Source organism: Piliocolobus tephrosceles, chromosome 19, assembly GCF_002776525.5.
Source record: "Piliocolobus tephrosceles isolate RC106 chromosome 19, ASM277652v3, whole genome shotgun sequence".
NCBI classification, from domain to species: domain Eukaryota; kingdom Metazoa; phylum Chordata; class Mammalia; order Primates; family Cercopithecidae; genus Piliocolobus; species Piliocolobus tephrosceles.
Window position 1 is genome coordinate 39,249,012 of NC_045452.1, and position 23,951 is coordinate 39,272,962.

Genomic DNA, 23,951 nt, shown 5'->3' on the forward strand with positions numbered 1-23,951 from the left:
CACACATTAGACCACACACATCACACCACACACACACTCATATACACCAAACAGGTAAATGCTTTAATTTACATATTTATCACTCTTCATATTTTAAGATTGATTTGATAGCAATGAATGACCTCTTAATGCCTAATCCTGTAGATCAGAAATTTGTGCCCAAGCAGTAAATTGGGATGTAATAGTCCTGAGTAGGAGTCTGCCTTCATTAGGAGTCACAGCACATAGCGTACTATAAAGGACCTAAATTTTAGCACGCTATAAAGAAATAAGTCATTTAACTTAAGTATGCCTTGCAATTGGGGTATTTTAATGCCAAGGTTCTTAGAATGTCCTATCTTCTTTCAAAGTATGATATTAACTTTGGAAGAATTAATATCTGTCAGCTGTGTTGCCCTTGATATAATTAAGCTAACTGATGCAGAGTTCTGTGCTGCTGAGGCCCTCTTAGCTGGGATCCCCTCCCCCACACCAAGGCCACTTGGCCAAGGAGAAGGAGTGGGGATTCCTTCCTAAGGACCCCAAACCCTTGCCCTGGAGGCAGAGAAAGCCAAAGAGACAGGTAACAAAGCAAGTAAGGATTGGAATTTTATCCTTTACACCTCACATTGGATCAAGATATACTCAGACAATAAGGTGTCTAGTGTTAGAGAAAACGTCAGTTCCTCCAGAGGAAAAAAAATTGTAACAATAAGTTTATACCCGTAGTACCTAATAATGCTGGCATACAGCATCACACTTTATGAAAAGTCAGTTTAACAAAAGACCATAAACTCTTTAAAAAGCTGGGAACAAAGCATGCACAGAGCCACTGTGTCCTTCTGCCTGACTTCCTGAGTTGCAGTCCCTCTGTAGCTTGGGGCATGTGGGATTCCAACAAGCCAGCCCCACAGCCCAGAGCCACTTCTCGCTCCTGCCTGCTGGCTCCGTATTTATGAACGGGGGCTGCTGATGCGGAGAATTGCAATTTTCCAGGTCTGTGCTAAGAGGCAGAGATTAATAAGCAAGTTCAGGCATTAACAGGCCCAGGCAAGGGGACTTTCTGCATCTATTGTATTCCCCAAATCAAATAAAAACACAATTCTCATTTCTTCTAGCTTTCCATTTGCCAAGTTATTGCCTTCTTTGGTACTTGAAGCTTTCTCCAAGACCGAACTTAAAGCTTTTTCCAAGAGCGAACAATTCTCTTTTGTCCTAAAATAGAAGTATTCTGAAACCCACAGTCTTCGATTGTTCAAATCAAGTTCTGATTAATGCAAAGCCTAACTTGGGAGCCAAAAGTAAGAGTTTACTGTGAGCTCCTCTCAGTCGTCTATTTCCCATTATTCTGTTTCTTGGGCTTCCATCCAGAAGCACCCTGGCTTATATAAAATGCCCTCTGTGGTACTAGATAATCAAATGAACACAGATCCATGAGTATCGATTGCACAGAATGAGGACTAATGAGATCAGATCTTCCTCCAAATTTATTAAGCGAGGAAGAGCACAGAAAAGAAGGTATAATCACCACTGAAGAAATACTAATTTTTCTGTTGAAAAGGCAAAATTTATTCCTACTAGTATGAATTGCTTAGGCTGTCACGACAAAGCATCATACACGGTGTCACTTAAGCAACAGAAATTTATGTCCTCACATTCAGGAGGCTGGAGTCCAAGATTAAGATGTTGGCAGACCAAGTTCCTCCTAAGACCTCTCTCCTGGCTTGCAGATGGCGTCCCTCTGTGTCCTCACAGGAGGATCCCTTTGTGAGTGTCTGTGTCCTCATCTCTTCTTCTTATAGGGACAGCAGCCAGACTGGATGAGGGCCCAGCCTGAGGACCTCACTTCAATTGAATTACCTCTGTAAAGACCCTATCTCCAAATAAGGTCACATTCTGAGATCACAGAGATTAGGGCTTTGACACTTGAATTTGATAGGGAGGGAGTACACAATTCCACCCAGAACCACTAGCCAAATGCCTACATTTTCAAGAAAAAAAGTAAGACAATCGGTGAGGTATAATGAGAAACAGTTTGACTAGGGGTAGCTTGAATTCAAGTCATGACTCTTGACTGTGGTCAGATTTGCCTTCCTGAGGCTCAAATCCTTGCCCAGGCTAGTTTTTCTCTGGAGAGCATGTGCAGGGACACAGTTTGTAAGGAGTAGAGGGCCATCCCAATGCAGGGATGCATTGCCCAAAATGGCAGCTGGCAGCCAGGCTTGCCCAATGCACCCTCCTTCCAGCTTCTCCATCTACCACTAGGCTGAGAAACTGGAGGAAATCATTCCCAGATGTCTCAGGGGTGGAAGTTTGCTGCGCAGGTTAGGGTTGGCCAGGCAGGTGCACTAGAAGGATCTGAGAGGCAGAAGTGAGCACTAGGGGGCAGTCAACCACAGGAAGATCCCGACTTCTGGCAAACGCTGAGGCGGAGGCCGTGGGTTTATCTTGGGCAGGTGTGAGGACATCCCAGGGTCCTTTGTCTCGTGGCACATGCCAGGCAACATTAGGAGCAGTCGAGCGTCTGCTAGAAAGATCTGTTGTGTAGCTAAATATCTTCCATATGAATTGTTTCTGGCTGGACACCATCTAGGCTGAGCTCTCTGCCTCCCAGAAAAATTTTTAACTTTCATTTTAAGTTCCGGGGTACATGTGCAGAATGTATAGATTTCTTTCATAGGTAAACGTGTGCCATGGCGATTTGCTTCACAGATCAACCCATCACCTAGGTATTAAGCCCAGCATCCATTAGCTACTCTTCCTGATGCTTCCCTCCCAATAAGCCCCAGCGTGTGTTGTTCTCCCCCATGCATTCATGTGTCCTCATCATTCAGCTCCCACTTATAAGTGAGAACATGTGATGTTTCATTTTCTGTTCCTGTGTTAGTTTGCTGAGGATAATGGCTTCCAGCTCCATTCATGAACCTGCAAAGGACATGATCTCATTCCTTTTTTAGAGCTGCATAGTATTCCATGGCATATACGTACCACATCTTCTTTATCCAGTCTATTCTTGATGGGCATTTAGGTTGATTCCATGTCTCTGCTACTGTGAATAGTGCTGCAATGAACGTACACATGCTTGTGTCTTTATAACAGAATGATTTATATCCCTTTCGGTATATACCCAATAATGGAATTGCTGGGTCAAATGGTATTTCTGCTTCTAGATCTTTGAGGAATCGCCACACTGTCTTCCACAATTGTTGAACAATGGTTAAACTAAGACATACATAGATTCAAAACAAAGGGATGGAGGAAAATTTACCAAGCCAGAAATTATTAAATGTCCTGTAATAAAAGCCCTTTCTTCCAAATCCAACGAGAGTAGGTTCTGTTGTCTGCACCACCACCTCTTATAGCCATAACCAGTTACACGGGGGCCAGGGGAAGAGAGAAAAGTATATAAAGAAAAGGGGTAATCTTGTGCTTTTAGAGATCAGATTGCAAGATTTTAGTTTATTTACATAGAAAATACTTTAATATTTACTCGAGAATAACTTGAAGGAAAGTAGGTAAATGAGAACTCTTTCGGGAGGGGAATAACATACCAAATGCTTTCTTCCTCTCTGAGCACATGGGAAGAATTGAAATTCCTTCCCAGGAATCAGAAGCTAGCTGCCCTAACAGCAAACCACAGAAAAGCCACAGTTTGCCCTTCTTCACACTCTGACTAGGAAAACTTAAAAAAAGAAAAAAAATCTCTTCAGGCTGATTGGAGGGACAGAGGACAAATTAGTCATCAGACAATTCAGATAACCCCTCTGTGCAAGCTAACCAGCTTGTAAGTACTCAATAAACTCCAGGAGCAGAAAGGGGTTGTGGCTGAGTCTGTTCATGGCCTTTGTTTATCCCCTTTTTCTTAGTTATAAAACCCCTGATCTGGGGCTGAGCACGTCGTTATCCAGAAAACAGTTTCCAGCCTCCTTACCGTCGGATGTGGCCCTGCAACTAGGATTTGATCAATATGACGTAAGTGGAAAAAAGAAATCTTACAACAAAATTGACAGACACCCCTTGCCCATTTTTTCCCCTCTGTTCATATCTGTTTTCTATTGGCTGAAAGGTAGGTGCAACGGCTGGTGCTCACGCAGCCATATTCAACCGTAAGTTGGAAGTCTTACGCCAAATATGGCCAAACAGTAACAGATGCTTGATGCTCCTTGAAACTACACAGACTGCCCTTGACCATCTACCTCCAGCCTCTTTCTATATGAGAGAGAAATAACCTTCTCTATTGTTTAAGCAGTTTTTATCTTGGGGTTTCAGCTTCTTTTAAATGAACTTCATCTTCTACACATATGTGATAATCAGTATATAATTCATCAGGAAACATTTTATTTCAAGGTAATAATGGAAGTTCACATATATTTTACTGTGCATTGGATGGGTTCATTTCCTTCCCTGAACTGCACATTTTGTCTTTTGCTTACATGCATTCATTCAGTTTCTGAAATGGGTGGTCATTTCTTCGTAGCATGTAATGCTTTAAAAACCCCAGACTTTTTTTTGCAGAAATTCTTCCTTTATATGCAGTAACCTTTGGCAACATTCCCTCTGAGGCTTCCCTGCTTCATGTTATTTTTTTTCTCCTTGTGGGATATTTGCTTCTCCCTCCACACCCTTCCCTTTGCAGTTGCTGAAACTGCATAGTTTTTCAAGTGCCTGAAAAACAGGAAATTGATGTGAGCACGTCCTGCTCCAGGGAAGGTGACTCCCTAGTCAGGTTTCAGGCCACTCCCTTCATTCTGCACTGGGTCCATTTGTTTCTTCCTTTTGCAGCTTTGGAATAATTGGAGTTTTCCCTTTTCTTTTATATTCCCTGGTTTTACCAGGTATCAGCTGACTCTCCGAGGGTGCTCACTACCTTCTAGGACTCACATGTGCCCCAGCTCCTAAAATTTCAAATACCAGATTTAAAGCATTACACTCTAAAAATTTCACCACCGTAGAGAATTTCACACAGTTCCCCAGTTTTTAAATAGAAAGAAAAGTCAAATGCAATCATAATTACAGGACATTTTTAAGTAGTCTCAAAAGAATACCAATTAGCCTAATTAATATAAGAACCTCACTTGAACCCACTGAGTTTCTTCTAATACTCCTCGCCCCATAATTCTACAAAGAATTTTACTTTCTTTTTCTTTTTTTTTTTTTTTTTAAGACAGCTCTGTCACCTAGGCTGGAGTGCGGTGGCATGATTTCTGCTCACTGCAACCTCTGCCTCCTGGATTCAAGCGATTCTCCTGCCTCAGCCTCCTGAGTAGCTGAGATTACCGGCGCCCGCAACCACACACAGCTAATTTTGTGTGTGTATGTTTTTAGTAGAGATGGAGTTTCACTATGTTGGCCAGGCTGATCTCGAACTCCTGACCTCAGGTGATCCACCCGCTTAGCCTCCCAAACTGCTGGGATTACAGACGTGAGCTACCACGCCTAGCCAAGGATTTTGACTTTAAGAAGGAAAGGTGGAAGCCAAGGCAAATGGAATGTGTTCCAGGATGTGGTGAAGAAGGAAGAAAAAGGCTGGTAAGAGCCCCTGAGAGCTTCATGAACGATGGGGAAAGCAAAGAGCAGCACGGGTTGAAAAATCATCACATGTACATCAGAAAGGGACCAAAGGTGCTTTCAAAAGTGGGTACTCTGGGCCTTTTCTCCCTACAAATACTCTTTATTCTCTTTGGTGCTGTTTGATTTAAATATAGAATAAGAATACTCTTAAAGAATAAGAATACTCTTTATTCTCTTTGATGCTGTCTGATTTAAATGCCTTTCTCCCACAATGTATGTGTGCATCCGGCGTCCTTCGTGACCCACGTTTCTGCATCCTTCTTGGCCTTGCCTGTCAACTCAACTGCTGGGCCATGCTATCTCACGGAGCACTTCCCATCCTGGTTCTTCACCCTGAGCTTCTAATCCCTGCAAACAGGTGTTTTTCTTTGCATATTTCCAGGGATTATAAGCTTTTTTAAATGCACAACACTATTCGGTAGATGGGTCTGTTGTGTTTGGAATTTCACGTGGGGTACAACTCTCTGACTGGTGCCTCCAAAGGGGGTCTGTGAAGCAAAGCCAGGGCCAAGTCCATCCCAGGTCCAACCACGCAGCTGAGCTGATGCACGCCCATCACTGCTCAAAATCTCAAGCCCGAGGCTACCACCAACCTGGAATCTCCATTCAGTCGCAGGTCCTGTATTACGTTTCATGCTATACATTTTCATACATAGTAAGAAAACGGCAGAGCAGAAATAGACACTACTGTATATGACTCTGATGTCCCATGTTTTAAAATGCCCTTCAAATATGCTGAACATGACCAGGCATCTTACGTCAGAACGTTGTCATAAGGTCAGAGAGGGCTTCTGCCCAGAGGTGTGTGCCCAGATTTGTAAGTGAGTATTTTATATCTAAACAAAGATGGGTGCTGATTTCTAGGGACGGCCGGCCATGTGACAATTAAACTTCACAATCTCTGGTTTCCTAATCCACAGCCACAGTCCCTTACGTCCCTTCTCTTGGTAGGTTTGGACAGAAGACATAGCACTTCTATTTGCTTTTTTTTAAAATAGTACTATCTTAAGAGCTCATAGCCAGGCACTTGCTGATTTCTTGGAAATCGTTTTTTAAAGATGGGTCATTTTAAGCTTTGTACCTTTTTCTACTTATCAGAAAGATGGGTTCTCATGTTTGTAAAAAGATAATAAAATTAAATACCCCAGAAGTAAAGTTATGGGGCATTCTAGACTAAGTAGTTGAACTACATATAGTAACCTGGACTCAAAAAGATTAATTAAGAGTAGGGTTTTGGTGTTAGTTTTAAGCAACAAGTAATAACGTCCTCCTTCAGGAGGCCTAGGTGAGAGGATCACTTGAGGCCAGGAGTCTGAGACTAGCCTGCGCAACATAGTGAGACCTCATCTCTTCAAAAAATAAGTTACCCAGAGGGGGGCCCACACCTGTAGTCCCAGCTACTCTGGAGGCTGAAGCGGGAGGATTGCTTGAGCTGGGAGTTCAAGGTTATAGTGAGCTAAGATCTCACTACCGCACTCCAGCCTGGGAGACAGAGCAAGACCTTGTCTCTAAAAAAATTAAGTAATTAATTAACATAATAATGCTCTGACACCTAATCACCCCGAAAAATGGCATTGGGAAGTACTTCCCGGGTTGGGAAAAGTTCTGAAGCGCCAGACTTTTTGTATATTGGTTCAGGTAGATGAACACTTAGGCAGAATTCAGATGGGGCCTGTTGACATGTGACCATTTAACCAGGGCCTGTTTTAAGTGGCATCTTGGCAGGAGAGCGAGGCTCCTGCCCTTTGTGGGTGCCATTGGAGCATCTCCATCCAAAAAGCTTTTAGAAACCAAAAATAAAGTGGATTACTCTTATTCCTTTCAAGAAATTTCAAAGACAGAAAGAAATTTTCTGGGATCAAGGCAACAGGGTCAAAAATTAATCAGTTTGGAAATCGTTTAAAAAAGAAAACAAACCCTTCCAAAGACCAACAATGAAATATCATCCCTTGACACATTCTAATTATCAGCAGAGGTAGTAGAAGCATTTCTGTCTAAACCAAAAATCTCATCAGTGATAAAATACCCATTTTGGGCTGCCATGGCTCAAGGGAGCATTAACAGAGGCTGATGTCAAGAAACTGATGGGGGAAACAAATTTAGATAGAATGTTAGAAAAAAAATGTCTAACATCAGACTATTAGAGATTGAAAACATCTCCCAGGAACAGTAGCATCTGACCTTTTGCTAAAGTCATTTTAAGCTGAACTGAGGAAATACACAACAGGGAGTTATATTTCACCAGCTGTAAATGGCCAGGGTGACATAATAGGCCATTTCTAGCCCAGATAGGTAATTGGCAACGTTTTATAGTTTAGTTCAACTGTGAGATGTGTGAATAGAATAAAAGTGAACATTTTATCTGCAGGTAGCTCATCTTGTCTTCTGAAACCCTATCTCCTTCTTCTACAAACAAGTCTGGATTATAATTTCAAAATTACAGTTCAACTCTTCCACACATAGCCATCATTTAAGGTGACAATAGGCTAGATTTATAGAAAAGACAAGTGAGGATGTTTCAAGAAACCGCTATAACTCAGTATTCCATTGCCAGGGGGCTGGGGAGCACCTATTCCGGCAACCTCTGGCAGAGGTTTCCCATAGTGTTTGGTTGGTACCAGGTGACACTGACGAGGCCCACAGGTGAAAAGGCGATAAAGTTTCTAAAGAATGTTGGCTACCTTCTGCCTGAAAGATCGCAGTCACACTTTAATTTCATGTATGCCAATTGCCCCAGAGAGAAGCACCCACTTCTTTCGTGTTTCTGTGTCGAGTGGACCACTGTTGTCTACACCTGTGCTCACCTCGGGGTCAGTCACTGGGGCGCCAGCCTCCTTGTAAAACTGGACTCACACTACAGAAAGGTCCAGGAAAATAAACCCTGTTTCCCTGTTTTACTGTCAGATATTGGAAATGCAGTTTTTCTAGAGGAAAGGTTATACTTTCCCATTTTCACCCATTTTATTGAAATAGTTATTTCAACAAAAATAACTACTTGTTATCCTGTGTTCACAGCCGGTGACCATCCCATTCAGATTCCAACCATTGCCTTTGCTTTCCCCTCCTCTTCCTCCACCAAGAAAAATCATCGTATTTCTCCTGTGGACTCATAGGTGATATCCCCTTAATGCTTACAGAAAATAAAGTCAAAAGAAGTCAAATGTCCTACACTGTCCTAGGAAAGAGACAGCCACAGAATCATAAAGAGTCAGAATTTAACAAGAGCCCAAAGACAATGTCATCATACAATATTGCAACCCAAAGAGATAAAATGATTCACTGCAGGTGAACCAGGAACAAATTAGTAAAGCATAGAATGGCAGGGACAGAACAAACTTGGGAATTCACCCAAGCCCACCCTTCGTGAACAAACCACAGATGAGGTTTCCTGGCAGGATTTCAGGCCAAGAAGCTGAGAGGCACTGCAATCAGGGAAATGGCTAACGGGCGAGGAAGACCCTAAAAACAGTCAGCAAAAAAGCCCAACTCCTGCTGGCACGGAGGCAGCCTGGTGTCAGCTAATTCATGGAAAACCTCAGTCAAAACTGGATGTTAAACATTGCTCTATCTTCTTCTGAAAGTTCTATGTGAAACAATTATTGAACTCAGAGCTACCTGGGAGGAACCTTCAAAGCCCTTTCCCCAACCAGCAAATGCATTATAATCTACAAGCAAATATCTGCATGGACCAACTCTCATTGCCTGGCCCATTTTCAAAGCTCACTATAAAAACACTTTTTTTTTAATGGACTGGTGGGAAATTGGATTTTGGTGAGTGTACATCCATCCAAACTGCCAAAAGCTTTATGTTTGCATGGAAACAGCAAAACTCGAAGTGTAAGAAACGTTGGGAGTGAGGAGGATCATTGTCCCACAGTGGTTAGCCCCGTTCACGATGACTGCTGTGGGAAGCGAGGTCTGCCCTCCTACACAGGCCAGGTCTATTGCATTTGGATTTGGTGAACTGGTAGGAACTGAAGTCTGAAGTCAGAATTGCTTCCCTCACATCAGTGCCCGGCCACGAAAGCATCTCTCCGACATCTGAGGAGACTTTGCTTTCTGAATGAACTCCAGAGCACGATTCAATTTCCAATTGTTTTCAGGGTCTGGGATAGTAGAATAGTAGAGAGAGAAGAATGCACCTTAGAAATATTGAAGAAGCCTTGGGAGGCCAAGGAGGGTAGATTGCCTGAGATCAGGAGTTCGAGAGCAGCCTGACCAACATGGAGAAACCCCATCTCTACTAAAAATACAAAAATTAGCCAGACGTGGTGGCACATGCCTGTAATCCCAGCTACTCGGGAGGCTGAGGCAGGAGAATTGCTCGAACCCGCAAGGCAGAGGTTGCGGTGAGCCAAATTCGCCCCACTGCACTCCAGCCTGGGTAACAAGAGTGAAACTCCATCTCAAAAAAAAAAAAAAAAAAAAAGAAACAAAGAAAGAAAGAAATTTTGAAGAAGCTGCTTGCCAAGCACAAAATCAGCAGCAAGCATCCTCTTCACATAATCATAAATTCCTGAAGGGAGTTTTCATAAACATCGTGATGGAGGCCACGTCGCTGACTTCCCAGTTTCTCCTCCCAGCACCCCCAGCCATATCTGGGTCTCTCCAATCGATACGTATTTCCACTGATCACAGTTCTACACCATTCCACATTCCAACAGGAACAAAGGAAATGGCAGCTGAAACAGAGAAACCATGATCAGAATGCAAGGAGATCCCAGCAGGTGAATAAGAAGCATCTGATCCTTAGTGAACAGGAGAAGGGGGTAACCTTCAAAGGAAATACAATTTTAAAATTAAACCTAGTGATATGCAAATAATTCGGCTTCTTGCTCACGATGAGACTGAGGGAAATAACATGACAGAAACACAGAGCAGCGACATGGAACAGCAGTCTGTAAGAAAAGAGTGTGCTCAGCCTGAGTAGATACAGGATCTGCCCAGCGAAAAAGCGATAGTAAAAGAACAGATCAATACGCCACAATATCCCAAGAAATTGTCATTATAATAACTGTAATATCTGCTCCTTCAAATTAGTGCTGGAAATAGTGAGGTCTATAAATGGCTGCATTTTAAATTCAATGATCTCACGACACTTGTTATTCTTCTTCCTTCTTGAACATCCAGAATGTACTTGACATTAAAGGGGGCCCTGATCTCATTTCTTCACCACGGTGCAGAAAAGAGCAATTCCCCTGTGTCGGGGGAGGAGAGAGAAGAATTTAAAAGGAAATACGTTTAATTTAAATAAGGAGATGGTCATTTCTCATATTTTTAAGCAGCTGATCCTGCAGTCACAAATTTGAAGTTTAATTCAAGGTGATGAAGCCAAGAAATCCAAGAGGGACCTAAATGAAAGAAGACTGGCTCCTCGATGCCTCTGCATGGGGGTAGAGGCAAAGTTCACCCTCTCCTCTGAGACCTCAGTGCTGTCTCTCAACCCAGACCAACACCTACAGCCCCAGGCACAGCAGCAGCTACTCCAGCCTCCCAGAGAGCACCTAGAGCCGCGGGTGCTCCCGCCCTCCTCCCCACCTTTCCTGTGGGCAGAGGCAGCTGGGGAGTCATCCAGAGACTCCACTGAGTGGGAGCAGAGCCTGGGGCGCCCACTAGGCCCCTGAGAAAGCAGCTTTCTAGAAGCCCACAGTCTGTGGGTGTGTGGCTGGAAGCTACTCTCCTCCTCCCTCCTGCTCTGACAAACCCCAGCTTACTGATGAGAACCGTGCCTGCCCAATCCCCTCCCCATTTCCCAGTTGGCCTGCCATCGGGGGGGTGCCTTCCCTTCAGACTCGGTGGAGGTGTGCACAGCTGTGTATTCACCCTCACCCCCTTTCCAGCCACCTTCCTCTTGTATCTCCTCTTTGGCCACCTTCTTGTCCCCTCAATGACACCTGAGGAGGGATGAGGGGCTTACACCGACTGTGAAGAACACACATTAATCTTCACAAGTACAGCCTCATCACTCCAGGAATGTCAAATATGTCATCCTTTAAAAAAAGATCTGACAGTTTTCCTTCCTTTAGAAATACTAAGCCAGCCAATTAACACTACACAGTTAACATGAAAGCATGGTTTCAATAAACCACTTTTCTTGCTTTTGTTTTCTGAAACCAATCCAGAATTTGCATACAAAAATCATTCCTACTTTGTCTTTGGGAAGCTGCAATCACTTATCATATAATAGGCTAGATTTTTTACTTAGTAGGGACAGAGAGGGGAACAGGGTGACCTGGCCCAAAGGCCAGGGAGGGAAGTGCATTGGCAAGAACTGGAAAAAGTCACTTGATACAGTGGAACAATGCATTTCTTGCTTCTCAGATTCACTCTCCACTCTTCCCCTGCTCCACCTAACCATTGCTCTGTAGTTTTGGTTGGGGAAGTCCAATGGGTAGAAGTGATTAGGAGGCACTTTTTTTTTTGAGACAGAGTCTCACTCTGTTGCCTAGGCTGGAGTGCAGGGGCACCATCTCTGCTCACCTCAATCTCCGCCTCCTGGGTTAAAGTGATTCTCATGCCTCAGCCTCCCAAGTAGCTGGGATTACAGGTGCCCGCCACCACGCCCAGATAATTTTTGTGTTTTTTTAGTAGAGATGGAGTTTCACCACATTGGCTGGGCTGGCCTCAAACTCCTGACTTCAGGTGATCCACCCACCTCGGCCTCCCAAAGTGCTGGGAGCCACTGCACAGGGCATTTCTTAATTCTAGCAACCTACTCGTCTCTGCAAAGTTGCCACAGCTTAGCTGTGCCTTTCAACAGGCCGAAGCCCCTGTCTGTCTGCTCCTCCAAACAGGCCTCCCTGGGATTCTGGTTTCTCCTTTTCCGGGTCTGCATCTCCCCCGAGCTATATTCTAGATTGGCTGCTAGAGTGCTTTCTTGGGTGACCAGTGGACTTCTGCCCCGGGGTCTGAAACATGTTCTGTGGTTGCTCTAAGGATATCGTGGAGACACGCCCAGGGCTGCAAAGCGGACTCTTCCCTGCCTCATATGGAGGGGAGAACAGATCTAGCTTGAGAGGGAGATCTACTCTCTAAGGACAATTCAGCCCACTCCGTCTACTGACAGCATTCTTTTCCAAGGAGAAATATGAGCATTTTTCTGTGCTTTTGTAATCCCAGATGTACCTAACTAATAAGAAACCTACAAATTTAAACCATCTTATCCTTTGGCCCAGCCTGAAATTTAGGTTGGATTTTGCTTCTGAAAAACTGCCTGCTGCGTAAATTAATTCTATAAATAAGATTCCGAGTGTTTCACCTACTTAAAAGAGCAAAAGTGTTTTCAAGCTCACGAGAAATACTATTTCCATAAAAGTAATTGACAAGCAGAACCTGAAACATTTGAAACCTGGAATATCTCCTGCTTGGGGCAGGATTCCAAAGGCTAAAAAGATCCACATGTTCCTGGTTCAAGCTAAAGCTACTTCACGTCCAAGATCTTGAAGAAGATCTTTAAGAGCAATTCATTTAGAATAATTTATAACTTCACTTTTTCACCAAGGTATATAGGCTTTGTCTGTATGATGTGGAGTGAAATTCTATTTCAGCTGATCTAAAGCTGTCCACTGCTCAATCTCGAAAAGAAAGAAGGAAGAAAAGGATGAAAGGTAGGAAGAAAAGATAGAGGAAGGGGAGGAAAGGGGGAAGGAAGGGAAAGATGGAGGAGAGGAAGGAAAGAGGGAGGGAAGGAAAGAGGGAGGGAAGGAAGGAAAAGAAAAAAGGAAAGGAAGGGAAGGAAAAGAGAGAGAAAGAGAAAGGGTGAGGAAGAGGGGAGGTGAAATATGAAAAGGCTATAAATGAGCATGTTGCTTTGATGTTTTAATTTTGAAAATTATCACGGCTGTCTCTATTCTTAGTCTGAGATCACCCCTATTTGCCAAAGGCTAGTTAACTAAACTGATGAGATAATGGGACTATGGAGACAATAGTTTCTGGTTTGGCTGAGATGTAAGCCCGTTAACCTTATTCTGTTCCAAGGGGCTTAGACCACAGCCCACCCAAGTTCCCCATTTACAAACAAGGCCCTCATCAAGAGGGAAGTCAGGAGAAAGCGTAAATAGAGACAATCTGGTGTGTTTGGACTGTGGGTCAGATGACCAAAACTTTCCTCCTCTTATTTATGTGACCTTGGGACAATCCCAAGCTCACCAGCAACTTTGCCTGAGATCCTCTCCCAACCCACCTGCAAGGCCATGGTGAAATCAAAGGGAAGACAGCATGGGGGAACATTTTTTAAAACTATGCAAATCTATAGAGATGTAAAGAATTGCAACTAGGGGTGGGTAGGAATCTCCGCTTCTGTCCACAATGCTTCAAGCACTTTCACACCCCAGACTGATCAGAAGCACCATACTTATCCAAGGTGTTCCTTGCTCAATGAAGTTATTATAATGCTCACTCTCAACGCCAAAACAAAGTCACTCTTTTAACTAGGATGGATGTTAATAAATTCCCTCTCAGCACTAACCCCTACAGTAACCTTCAGACAGAATCAGCTCACTTGTTGAGCAATATCACCCATTGACTGGGTTTGTCTGGAGACTGCGATGGCTTTAAATGCCTGGCTTAATAAGCAATTCCAATGTCATTCTTTCCCCATCTGGATCAGTATCAGAAGCAGCTTTCTGTGTCCATTTCTTCCTTCTGGAAGAGACTCTTTAGAGTGTTTGGAGCCAAAAGCACAAAGGACCCCATCACTTGAGCATCGGCCATTATTGTTTTGATTTTTTTTCTGATTTCTTCAAATACGGAAAAGGAAGAAGATAAAGGGCCAAGAACCCCCAGAAAAGACCAGAGCTGTTGGATTTTTTACCTTGAAGGCACCACCACCCATGTGCCTCTGGTACTCACAGCAGCACTCATTCTTTCTCACTATGGTGGACTCTGAGCTTTAGGCAGCTGAGGGTTTCACTGCCCTAGCAGGAAACAGATTGAGAGCTTTCTGGCCTGGGACATGTGGCACACCTTAGACATTAATGACTTTAGGGAGGTGCTTTTTTCACAGCCAGTGCTGTCTGTGAAAATTATAAACAGCATATTTCTGACACACGTTGCAGCTGGATACTCAAAGTTGTCTCTGTTCCTTTTCAAAGAGGCTCCTCTTGGCTTGGTAAGTTTCCATGTAGACTATTGAGATTTGTGCAGAATTGGCAAATTAGACCCTCAGTGTGGACTCAAGCTTCACCTCCCCCTGGATTCCAGACACCTGCACCCACTGGCCTACAGGAACAGCAAAACTCTGAATCGCAGGCTCTGTCTTCCGTGTACCCTGATCCATCCTCAAACTCTGATCTGCCCACAACCCACATGTGAAGCAGAGCAGAGCTGAGTCACTGCTGCAGGCAGGGGCAGGGTGTGTTCCCTCTGTAGCCTTTCTAGAATGGATTTCTTCCTCTTGCCTTCCATCCCAGCCCCCCTGTGCCCAGGAGCAAGATCAGCCAGGCGGCATCTTCTGCCAAAACAGACCTCTTCTCTTGGGCATGACAGTAACCACTCAATCATCTTTGGTTTCTGGACTCAACACCAGTTTCTTCTTACTCCAACCTGATGCCCAGCCTTGCACATGAAGCCTCACTCCACACACTTCCACATACCCAGGAGAGGTGATAGACAAAATATATCCTAAGCAAAATCTGCCTAAGTCAGCACATAGGTCTTGAAAGATAATCTTGCACCAAGAACACAGACACAAGTGGGAGGGGGATGAATGTCCACTGGGAGATATGGAGCCACAAAGGACCAGGGGTAGGGGTTGATGAAATTTCTTTGGAAATAAATTTTTGAATTATATTTTTTTATTTGAAAAATTATACTCCATTTAATGGTAGCACGTACATCTGTCAGCCTATAAATGCAAGCCCTTCTTGGGACCTGCCTCTCTACCTACTTAAGAGCAGAAAAATAAGAAATTGACTCTGTGTGTGTACATGTGTGTGTGTTTCCTCAAAATCCAAAGGTGAGATAAACTTAAACTTCTAAGGTTTGGGATTTATTTAAAATAGGGAAAGGAAAGTACCCAGTACATTAACATTTCATCTTTTTTATTCTTGGCAATCATATAATCATATCAAATCAAACTAAGTCTTAAGGACTCCTAGAATATCCCCACACCTACTAGAAACCTCTCAGGCCACAGTCTCTCTCCCAAAGAAGGGGCACAGGTATTCAAGCATGGAGCATGAGCTTGTTCAAGGCTACTCACACTCAAACACACACAACTGCAGTGAGTCCCAAAGGTAGTTCAAAATAATACTTTCATCTGTAGCATTTACCTACAGCCTGGATGTGAGGGGATTCTTTTCTTAAAATCAGGTGTGTTCATACACCTTCCACCCGCAGAAATAGAGCCTTTTGGAAACAAATGCATCACAGCTCACTAAGTCAAGAGAAATCCATTCCAGTTTTAGAAATTCAATTTAGCTTGGGTAAGCCTCCAGGCTCTGCAAGTAAGCCCCATCACGAGGTTTATTATTCATAAATCTCTTTTTCAGGTTGGAAGGCTCCCAGCAGCCACTCTCCTTCCAGTATTTTTCTGCTTTCGTATGTCAATAAAAAAAATTAACTCTTGGAGTCTCTCTGGACAACCAGTATCAAGGGATGGATCAAGAAATCCAGCAACGTTAGAGTTTCCCCCAAAAATCTTTTGGTTGTGTTCAAATTACTAATTTGTGGTGAATAATCTAGATTCAGATGGTTGTGGCTGTATGTGTAAACGTGTTTGAATTTAATTTAGCCATTTATATGAGACAAAAAGATGTACAATGGAAGCTATGAGCTATTGTTTCTTTCAACTAGAAAGTTATTTCCCAGAAACAAATGAAATCTGTGGCCTAACTAATCAAATGATGAAGGCACTTTGCTCACATAGGAATGAAAAATCTCTGAACCTCCAAGCCCTGAAACATTTATTTTCTACATTTAAAACAAAATTGTAACCCTAATATTTCTGAAAAACCTGTCTTCCTACTGAAGATGATACCACAAAATCTAGTTCTAGTAGAAACATTGGGTTTGAGTGTGTGTACTGAGGCTAACATCCTGGGAAAATGAGGAGGATTTTGAAACATTCTGGAGAGTATGCGGTAGGTCATATTTCACATCAGTAAATACCGTGATGACAACAACAACAAAAATAAATATTGAATTTATGAGAAATTTGGTTCCCAGCAAATGGTGTTCTCAAGATAATATTCCATGTAATGAAATGGCAGGAAAGCCCAGTAACCTAAACACCTTCTGAAGTTTTAATGTACCTGACTTGGGTCTTTTGTGATCCAAATAATTTCAAGGCACCCGTAGTTCACTCCCACAGTCTTTACTGCTTTATGTGTTAAATGCAGACCTCAACTCAATTTACAATATTTGGATTAAGAATACCCTGACTTCTATGGACAATTAATACAATTGAAAATGTTCCTTTTATTATTAAGTGTTACTATCCAAATCTCATAACATTTTGATGGTTTTTTAAAATACTTCATATTTCAATTCCCAAGGGTCCTTGCTCCTTCAAGACAAGTAGACAGCTTCATTTGATATTAATAGGAAATATACATTAACATAATAGCTCTCCCTAGATACCTGTGATGACAGAATAAAACCATTTGAATTTCAATGGAATGTAATACTAGGTTAAAACAGAAATTCCAAGATGATCTTCTCACATCAGGAATTTAAGAAAAAAAAATTAAGTAACTTCAATTCTTTAGGAAAATGTTCTTTAGATTACTTCTAGAAGTTTCTACCCTCATCTTTCTTGGGCTGTTCCGGTTTTTGTCTTTGCTCCTTTTTAGAGGCAAAAGCACAGACTTCATATTATAATAAAGTATCATGAACAAATATCATATATAGGCAGTTTTAGCTGAAATTAAACTATAGCATGTTAATAATAATTTACATTTATACATTGCCATTATCTGGTAATTGTAAAACAATCTCAAATTCCCTTTTCTACCCAAAAAGGACTGTCATTTAATATCTAGAATTATCTAATGAAAAGCCTTATTCATAGCATCAGGAATATTTCTATTTAATTAATTTTTATACCTCCATAAAAAAACTCACTCAGTTTCCACTGGTGTGGACCAGTTTTCAGCTAAAAGAAATTCCATGTCTTTAAATGCCAGAAAGTGGCAAAACCTACAGTAGCTGGCAATTCCCTTTGGTGCAAAGCACAGAGCATGTCAGCGTGCTTTGAAGAACCAATAGGATAGCAACGCAAAGCCAAGGGGCAGAGACATTGAACACATAAGACCTAGTCCTGGCTTCATCATCATGTGCCTGGTCTTCAGGCTCCTCAAGGCATGACATGAGAAATGCTGAGCAGTAGTTCCCGAAGTGTGAACCAGCTACCCTGGGGGGTGCCTACATCCTTGAAGGGAGCCCGAAAGATCAAAAACATTTTTGGTCTTATAAAAGATACTATTATTATCAAAGGTAAGAGTTTGATCTTAAAGGATATCATTTGCTTTTTTAAATCTCGTACTCTCCCAAGTAAGCAGAAGAATTTTCCGTAGGCTATACATCATGTGATATAACAGGTTGAACGCAGAAGCCAGTATGGAAATCCAGCTGTCCTCTGTCAAGCCAGACTTTAAAGAGCGTCGCAGAAATGTAAAATTGCCACTTTTTACTAAATATCCTTTTCCATTTTGGAAAATATAATGACTTTTCATTTTTTAAAATGTTACTTACATTAACATGTAGTAGGTTTATTATTTTATTTTTAATAAATGAATATGAAAACTGTCTCCATTTTAATTTCTAACATAGGAGACAGTATATGGCGGATACACCTGATATCAATAGCCTAACTTAAGCATACCCTGAGAATGACCCTATGGTCTAAGAAGAGTGTGTGCTTAGAGTTGAGTTCCCAGCTAAGGAATCTGGGAGTGGCCAATCTAGAGATTCATTCTTATCTGTGAGGAACATCTGAATTCCCAGCCCATCCCGTGGGATGCAGGCCATACAGGGAACTAGGGACCTTTGTCTTGGAATGAATGTAGATTGCCAAGTAGAAGTTGCTAGAGGGAGGGTGCTAAGTGAAAACGTTATGTAAACTGCAAGCTTGTTACAGGCAGTTGTGGTTCTTTTATCCAACCCACCACCACTGGACTGCTGTATAAGGTAACTCCCCTCAATAAATCCTATGTCTTGTTCACTGGCTCCAGGTCTTTTCTTCAGAGCCATCTATATTGGAGTCAGTAGGGTTCCAGCATGACAAACATCAATAGATATCACCAACCTAAACAAAAGTTCTTTGGGATCCTCAATAATTCTTTAAAATGGAAAGAAGTTGTGAGAACAAAAATATTGGCTGGGTGTGGAGGCTCACACCTGTAATCCCAGCACTTGGGAGGCCAAGGTGGGTGGATCAGCTGAGTTCAGGAGTTCGAGACCAGCCTGGCCAACATGGTGAAACCCTGTCTCTACTAAAAATACAAAAATTAGCCAGGCGTGGTGGTGGGTGCCTCTAATTCCAGCTACTCAGGAGGCTGAGGCAGAAGAATCACTTGAACCCAGGAGGTGGAGGTTGCAGTGAGCCGAGATCATCCCATTGCACTCCAGCCTGGGCGACAAGAGCGAAACTCCATCTCAAAAAAAAGAATCACTACAACAGAGGATCTCTGAGAAGTCTTTTGACTGTAAAACTCTGTAATTCTAAGGTTGTGAGGTTCAGTGGAAAGGAACTTGCATGAACAGATGGCTATGAATGTATGAACTAGGAGAATCAGTGGAGGCTCACAGCGCCCTATGCTCCCCTATGGCAAGCAGTGGGTCCTTCCTCATATAGGCAACTACATTATTGCTCCTCCCTTTTAAGCCTCATCCTTTGCTCCCTCCTCTGCTTCCTGCCTTCCTTGCCAGGACCCCACACACCTACCCCAACTCACACACAGGAGACAGGGAAAGCCCTGGGCAGCAAAGGAAGAGCCATCAGCCTCATGGAAAACCTTGCTTCCTTCCTCTCCCAGCCCCCTCGCTCCAATTAGGACATTGTGGAGTCCCCACCTCTCTACTTACTGATATGATGACCCCTTTACCCAGGGGACACTGCACTCACCCTGCCCGACAGGACTGCCCTAAATGGGTGGGCACGTTGGCAGCCTGCAGATGCAGACCAACATTCTTGTACTTGAGTCTTGCTCAGCTCAGACCCACCACAGAGACTCCAAAGGGGTTGTCAGGCCCCAGGGAATTTTAACAGGCGGTATTTGAGATTGGCATTATCCACAATCTGATTGGTGGACACCAGCATCAGTTTCACCCAGTTGGAAGCAAGAGTCATTTTCCGTAAAAGGAGAGCTCACCTTGAGTTAACAGAAAGGAAGAACACCCAGAGTCTCACCTCACCGGAACTATGCTGTGGCCTTTGGTGCACACCACTGGGTATTTTTTATTATTATGCTTGTTCTTATGTCAGTTGCTAAAGTTAGGGACCTGGGGTTCCAACTGGCTCTATTTCCTTCAGGATCGATGGACTTTCCATTTCTAGCTAACTCTCACCCCAATGCCAAGCGTCCGTTTCCTGATCCATAAAAATATGATGATCATTCCTACAGTTTAGGACCATGGTTGAGATGGGCCCATGGAAAGGCAGGATGCAATGTTCCTGTCACCGCTATCATTTTTATTTGCTGGTGAATTGCTGCAGTGACAGTCACTGACTCAGCAGCTTCCAGTGGACCAGCACCGCATTCTGTGTGCTCCAGAGGGCTGAAGCAACTTTTAAAACATAATTTCAGAAGTTGTGTACTTCACAGTTTTCAAATCACTTATCTCATTTGATCTCATTTTATCCTCACAACAACTTGGATGATTCTCACCCACCCTAATGAAGAAAGCAGAGAACTATATTTGCATTGTAATTACCACGTTGCCCAAAATGGGAGTCCTCCTATGGGAGGGAAACTTCTTATCACGGCATTTAACTAGCTTAGTTATCTTCGTAAAACCAGACCTCAGTGCTCACTGTGAACTGCTAAAATCCACTGTAAGCTGAAGCACAGACACATATAGTAAGCTGATTGGGATGGGATGCATGATCCACACCTGCTGCGCACCCAGGGCTGCAGATGGCAAAAGAGAAAGAACTTGGACTATTCATGTCCTCTTACCATTTTCACCAGATGTCTTGTCTTTTCCATTGGTTGCTCCAGCACCTTGTCGCTAAAGGCAAAAAAGAAAAGAAAAAAGAAATTGTTATCAGATATACTGGGGATTACTTTTGTCTCTTTTATAGTTCCAAACGTCTCTTGCATTATACCAAGTTCTGTGTTACTTTAGCTCAGATGGCTAAAGCGTGGTGCTAGTGAGACCAGGAATGGATCCACCAAGCAAGGATGTACTGAAGCTGCACAGACCGACCCCCTCATCCACATCCACTGCTCTAGGAATGCAGGTCACCAGTAACAAGAGAAACCAGGAGGGAGATCAAGCATAACTTCATTGAAAATATGAAGGCAACAGCCAATGTTCTGTATCAGCTACAAGATCAGCATTGTTACTTTTGTTAATATTGGTCATTAGGCTGCTGTATTTTTATTCCAGTCACCATGTCCAATGTCTTTTTTTTTTTTTTTTTTTTTTATGACACGGAGTCTCGCTCTGTCACCCTGGAGTGCAGTGGTGCGAGATCTCGGCTCACTGCAACCTCCACCTCCCGGATTCACACCATTCTCCTCCCTCGGCCTCCCGAGTAGCTGGGACTACAAGCACCCACCACCACACCCCGCTAATTTTTTGTGTTTTTAATAGAGACGGGGTTTCACTGTGTTAGCCAGGATGGTCTCGCTCTCCTGACGTCGTAATCCACCCGCCTCAGCCTCCCAAAGTGCTGAGATTACAGGCGTGAGCTACTGTGCCCGGCCCAATGTATTCTTTAAAAATAAATTTTAATCAACTAAGAAACTCTTATGTTTCCTCCTACTTAAAAACTATTTTTTCTGCCACTGCTTATGCCTATCTTGTGCATTTTCATTTTACCAGGTTAACTAGAAGTATGAAGTCTTTTAAGGTTAGACTTAACTCTTTGGGCAAGATTCTCTGGGTGTGAAGTCTGGGGAGCTGTGTGAAATGCACCACACATGTAAACAGAAAGGGTGTTTCCTCCAAGCTTAACGTGATTCTAGTTGATGGAGAGAGAAGCATTTTGTCGATCTCATTTTTTGGCTGTTATCAAAAAGTATGCTTTGAGTTGAAAAGGACTGAAAAGCTTATAAAGTCTCCAACTTTTGTTTTTTTTTTTTTTGAGATGGAGTCTCACTCTGACCCAGGCTGGAGTAGAGCAGCTGGATCTCAGCTTACTGAAACCTCTACCTCCCAGGTTCAAGCGATTCTCCCACCTTGGCCTACAGCATAGCTAGGATTACAGGCACATGCCACCACACCCAGCTAATTTTTGTATTTTTAGTAGAGACGGGGTTTCACCGTGTTGGCCAGGCTGGTCTCAGACTCCTGACCCCGTGATCCACCCACCTCAGCCTCTGAAAGTGCTGGGATTATAGGCGTGAGCCACTGCGCCTGGCCAAGTCTCTAACTTTCAGGGGAAGAAAATGAGGGAGGTAGAAGGAGCATGACTTGCCCTAGATCATGCAGCTAATGAGTGACACAGTAAAGACTGGGGCCTGGACTTCCTTGCCCTCAGGAATTGCTACTGTGACGCCACTATCTGAATGGGATCCTAGAAAAAAACAGCAGAGCACTGAACAAGGAGAAAACCATGACGGGTGACTAGGGGATAAGGTACCCTCAAAATTCATATTTGGGTCCAGGTCTTTAGCCTAAAAACAGTATCAGAAAAATAACAATCAGCTCCCTTTGGCATTCAACATTGTCATAGGAAATTCTCAGGTCATTTGTCAACCCTTAATTAATGGTAAATGGATCATCTGGGAAAACCTTGCTTTCAGAGTCTGAGAAATATAAATAAATAGAGTAGGATCAAGATTTATATTAATAAAGTAAACCATCCTCACATATGCTTACTGCCTTATGCAGACGATAATCCCATAAAAAAGCAAAGTAAAGCTTCCCACTTATTACCAACACTGTTCCCCCTCCATCTGAGTCAATGTGAAATGATTTAAATCAGGTAGACCATTTGTCAAATATAGTAGATTTGCAAGTGAAAATGCCTGCTCCTTTTTGTCTGTCCTTATGTTGATGCCTCCTCTTTTTAAACACAAGGCTCATACGTTTGCTGCACTGGGTGGAAATCTGACTACTATTGAGTTGGACCAAATCCGAGATGCAACAGCAGCCTCAGGTGATTAAACTCTGGCATTCAAATCCAGTATCTTTCCCTGCATAATTCATAGATGCCTCAAATAAAAGAAAATTTCACGGAATAAAAGAACAGTGTTTTAGAGTAGAATAAAGTCAAATTAAATGGAAGGCAAGTGCAAAATAGGTGCATGCTCAACCCCACTGTCTTTAAATGCCTTAAACATGGATGCTTTTCAAATGTCATGAATAACTTGTTCCATAAAAGATCACTTTTTAGAAACCAGAGGAAAACCGAAATGAAATGTGCACAGGGGAGAAAAGGAGTCATTTTTTCGGGATTTCTAAGATGGGGTTTTTATGTCAGGTTGTATTTAATGGAGACACAATGAAGGTGATTTATGTCATAGGAGACAGTGTCTCGCATCAAAAAATGATCCTGACAAAAAAGAACTCATTATTGAAAGTATCTCATTTCAGAATTCTTTGAGACCTTCTGACATTTTCAATGGAGGTCTGAGGGCAGAGGAGGAATTCTCCAAGAACTACCCTAATCCCAGGGTCTGGTCTTTACAATGCCAGGCAGTCGCAGTTTCACTGAACTTATAGTGGAGAGAGTCTACACCAGGCTGGGTGTCGGGTAATCATGGCTCATGCTGCTGGGGCCAGGCTTCAAGGGCGCTCAAGCATCATCAACTCATTGAGTTCTGACAGCATCCCTGATGGGGTAGATGCCCTTAGTGTCCTCATCAACCTCACTTTACCAATTATATCCTGACGTACAGAGAGGAATTTGCTCAAGCCCACAAAGTGGGGAAGAGGCAGAGGCAGAATTCAGCCCCCAAGAAGCTGGCTCTGGAACCCTTCCTTTTAGCCACTGTACTTAAGCATCTCTCAGTACTGTGTGCAGCATCTCTCCTGAGGGCCTCTGTCAGCGGGTGGGGAGTTAGGAGGCAGTGAGATTTGAGTTTGAAGGTAAATGTGACTTCATTTATACCACAGGCTGGAGTTTTGAGAACTCTTGACTTTTAGGCATAAGCAGAGTCAAACAACAGCCAAGGGTTCAATTCCAGAAATGCTATCAGATCTTTGTTAATGTTTAAATAACATAAGCACCCAGAGCTAGGCTTTACTAAAATAAATAGCAGATGGATGTGTGGATGGATAGATGAATG

At 42.9% G+C, this 23,951-nt stretch overlaps 1 protein-coding gene across 1 annotated transcript in view; it reads right to left on the reverse strand.

Moving 5' to 3' along the window:
- Positions 1–23,951, reverse strand: part of PCP4 (Purkinje cell protein 4) — a 61,293-nt gene that overhangs the window by 10,380 nt on the left and 26,962 nt on the right. The window contains exon 2 of the mRNA XM_023189553.1: positions 20,670–20,721. Coding sequence (XP_023045321.1) covers positions 20,670–20,721 — 52 coding nt within the window. The remainder of the gene's footprint in view (positions 1–20,669; positions 20,722–23,951) is intronic.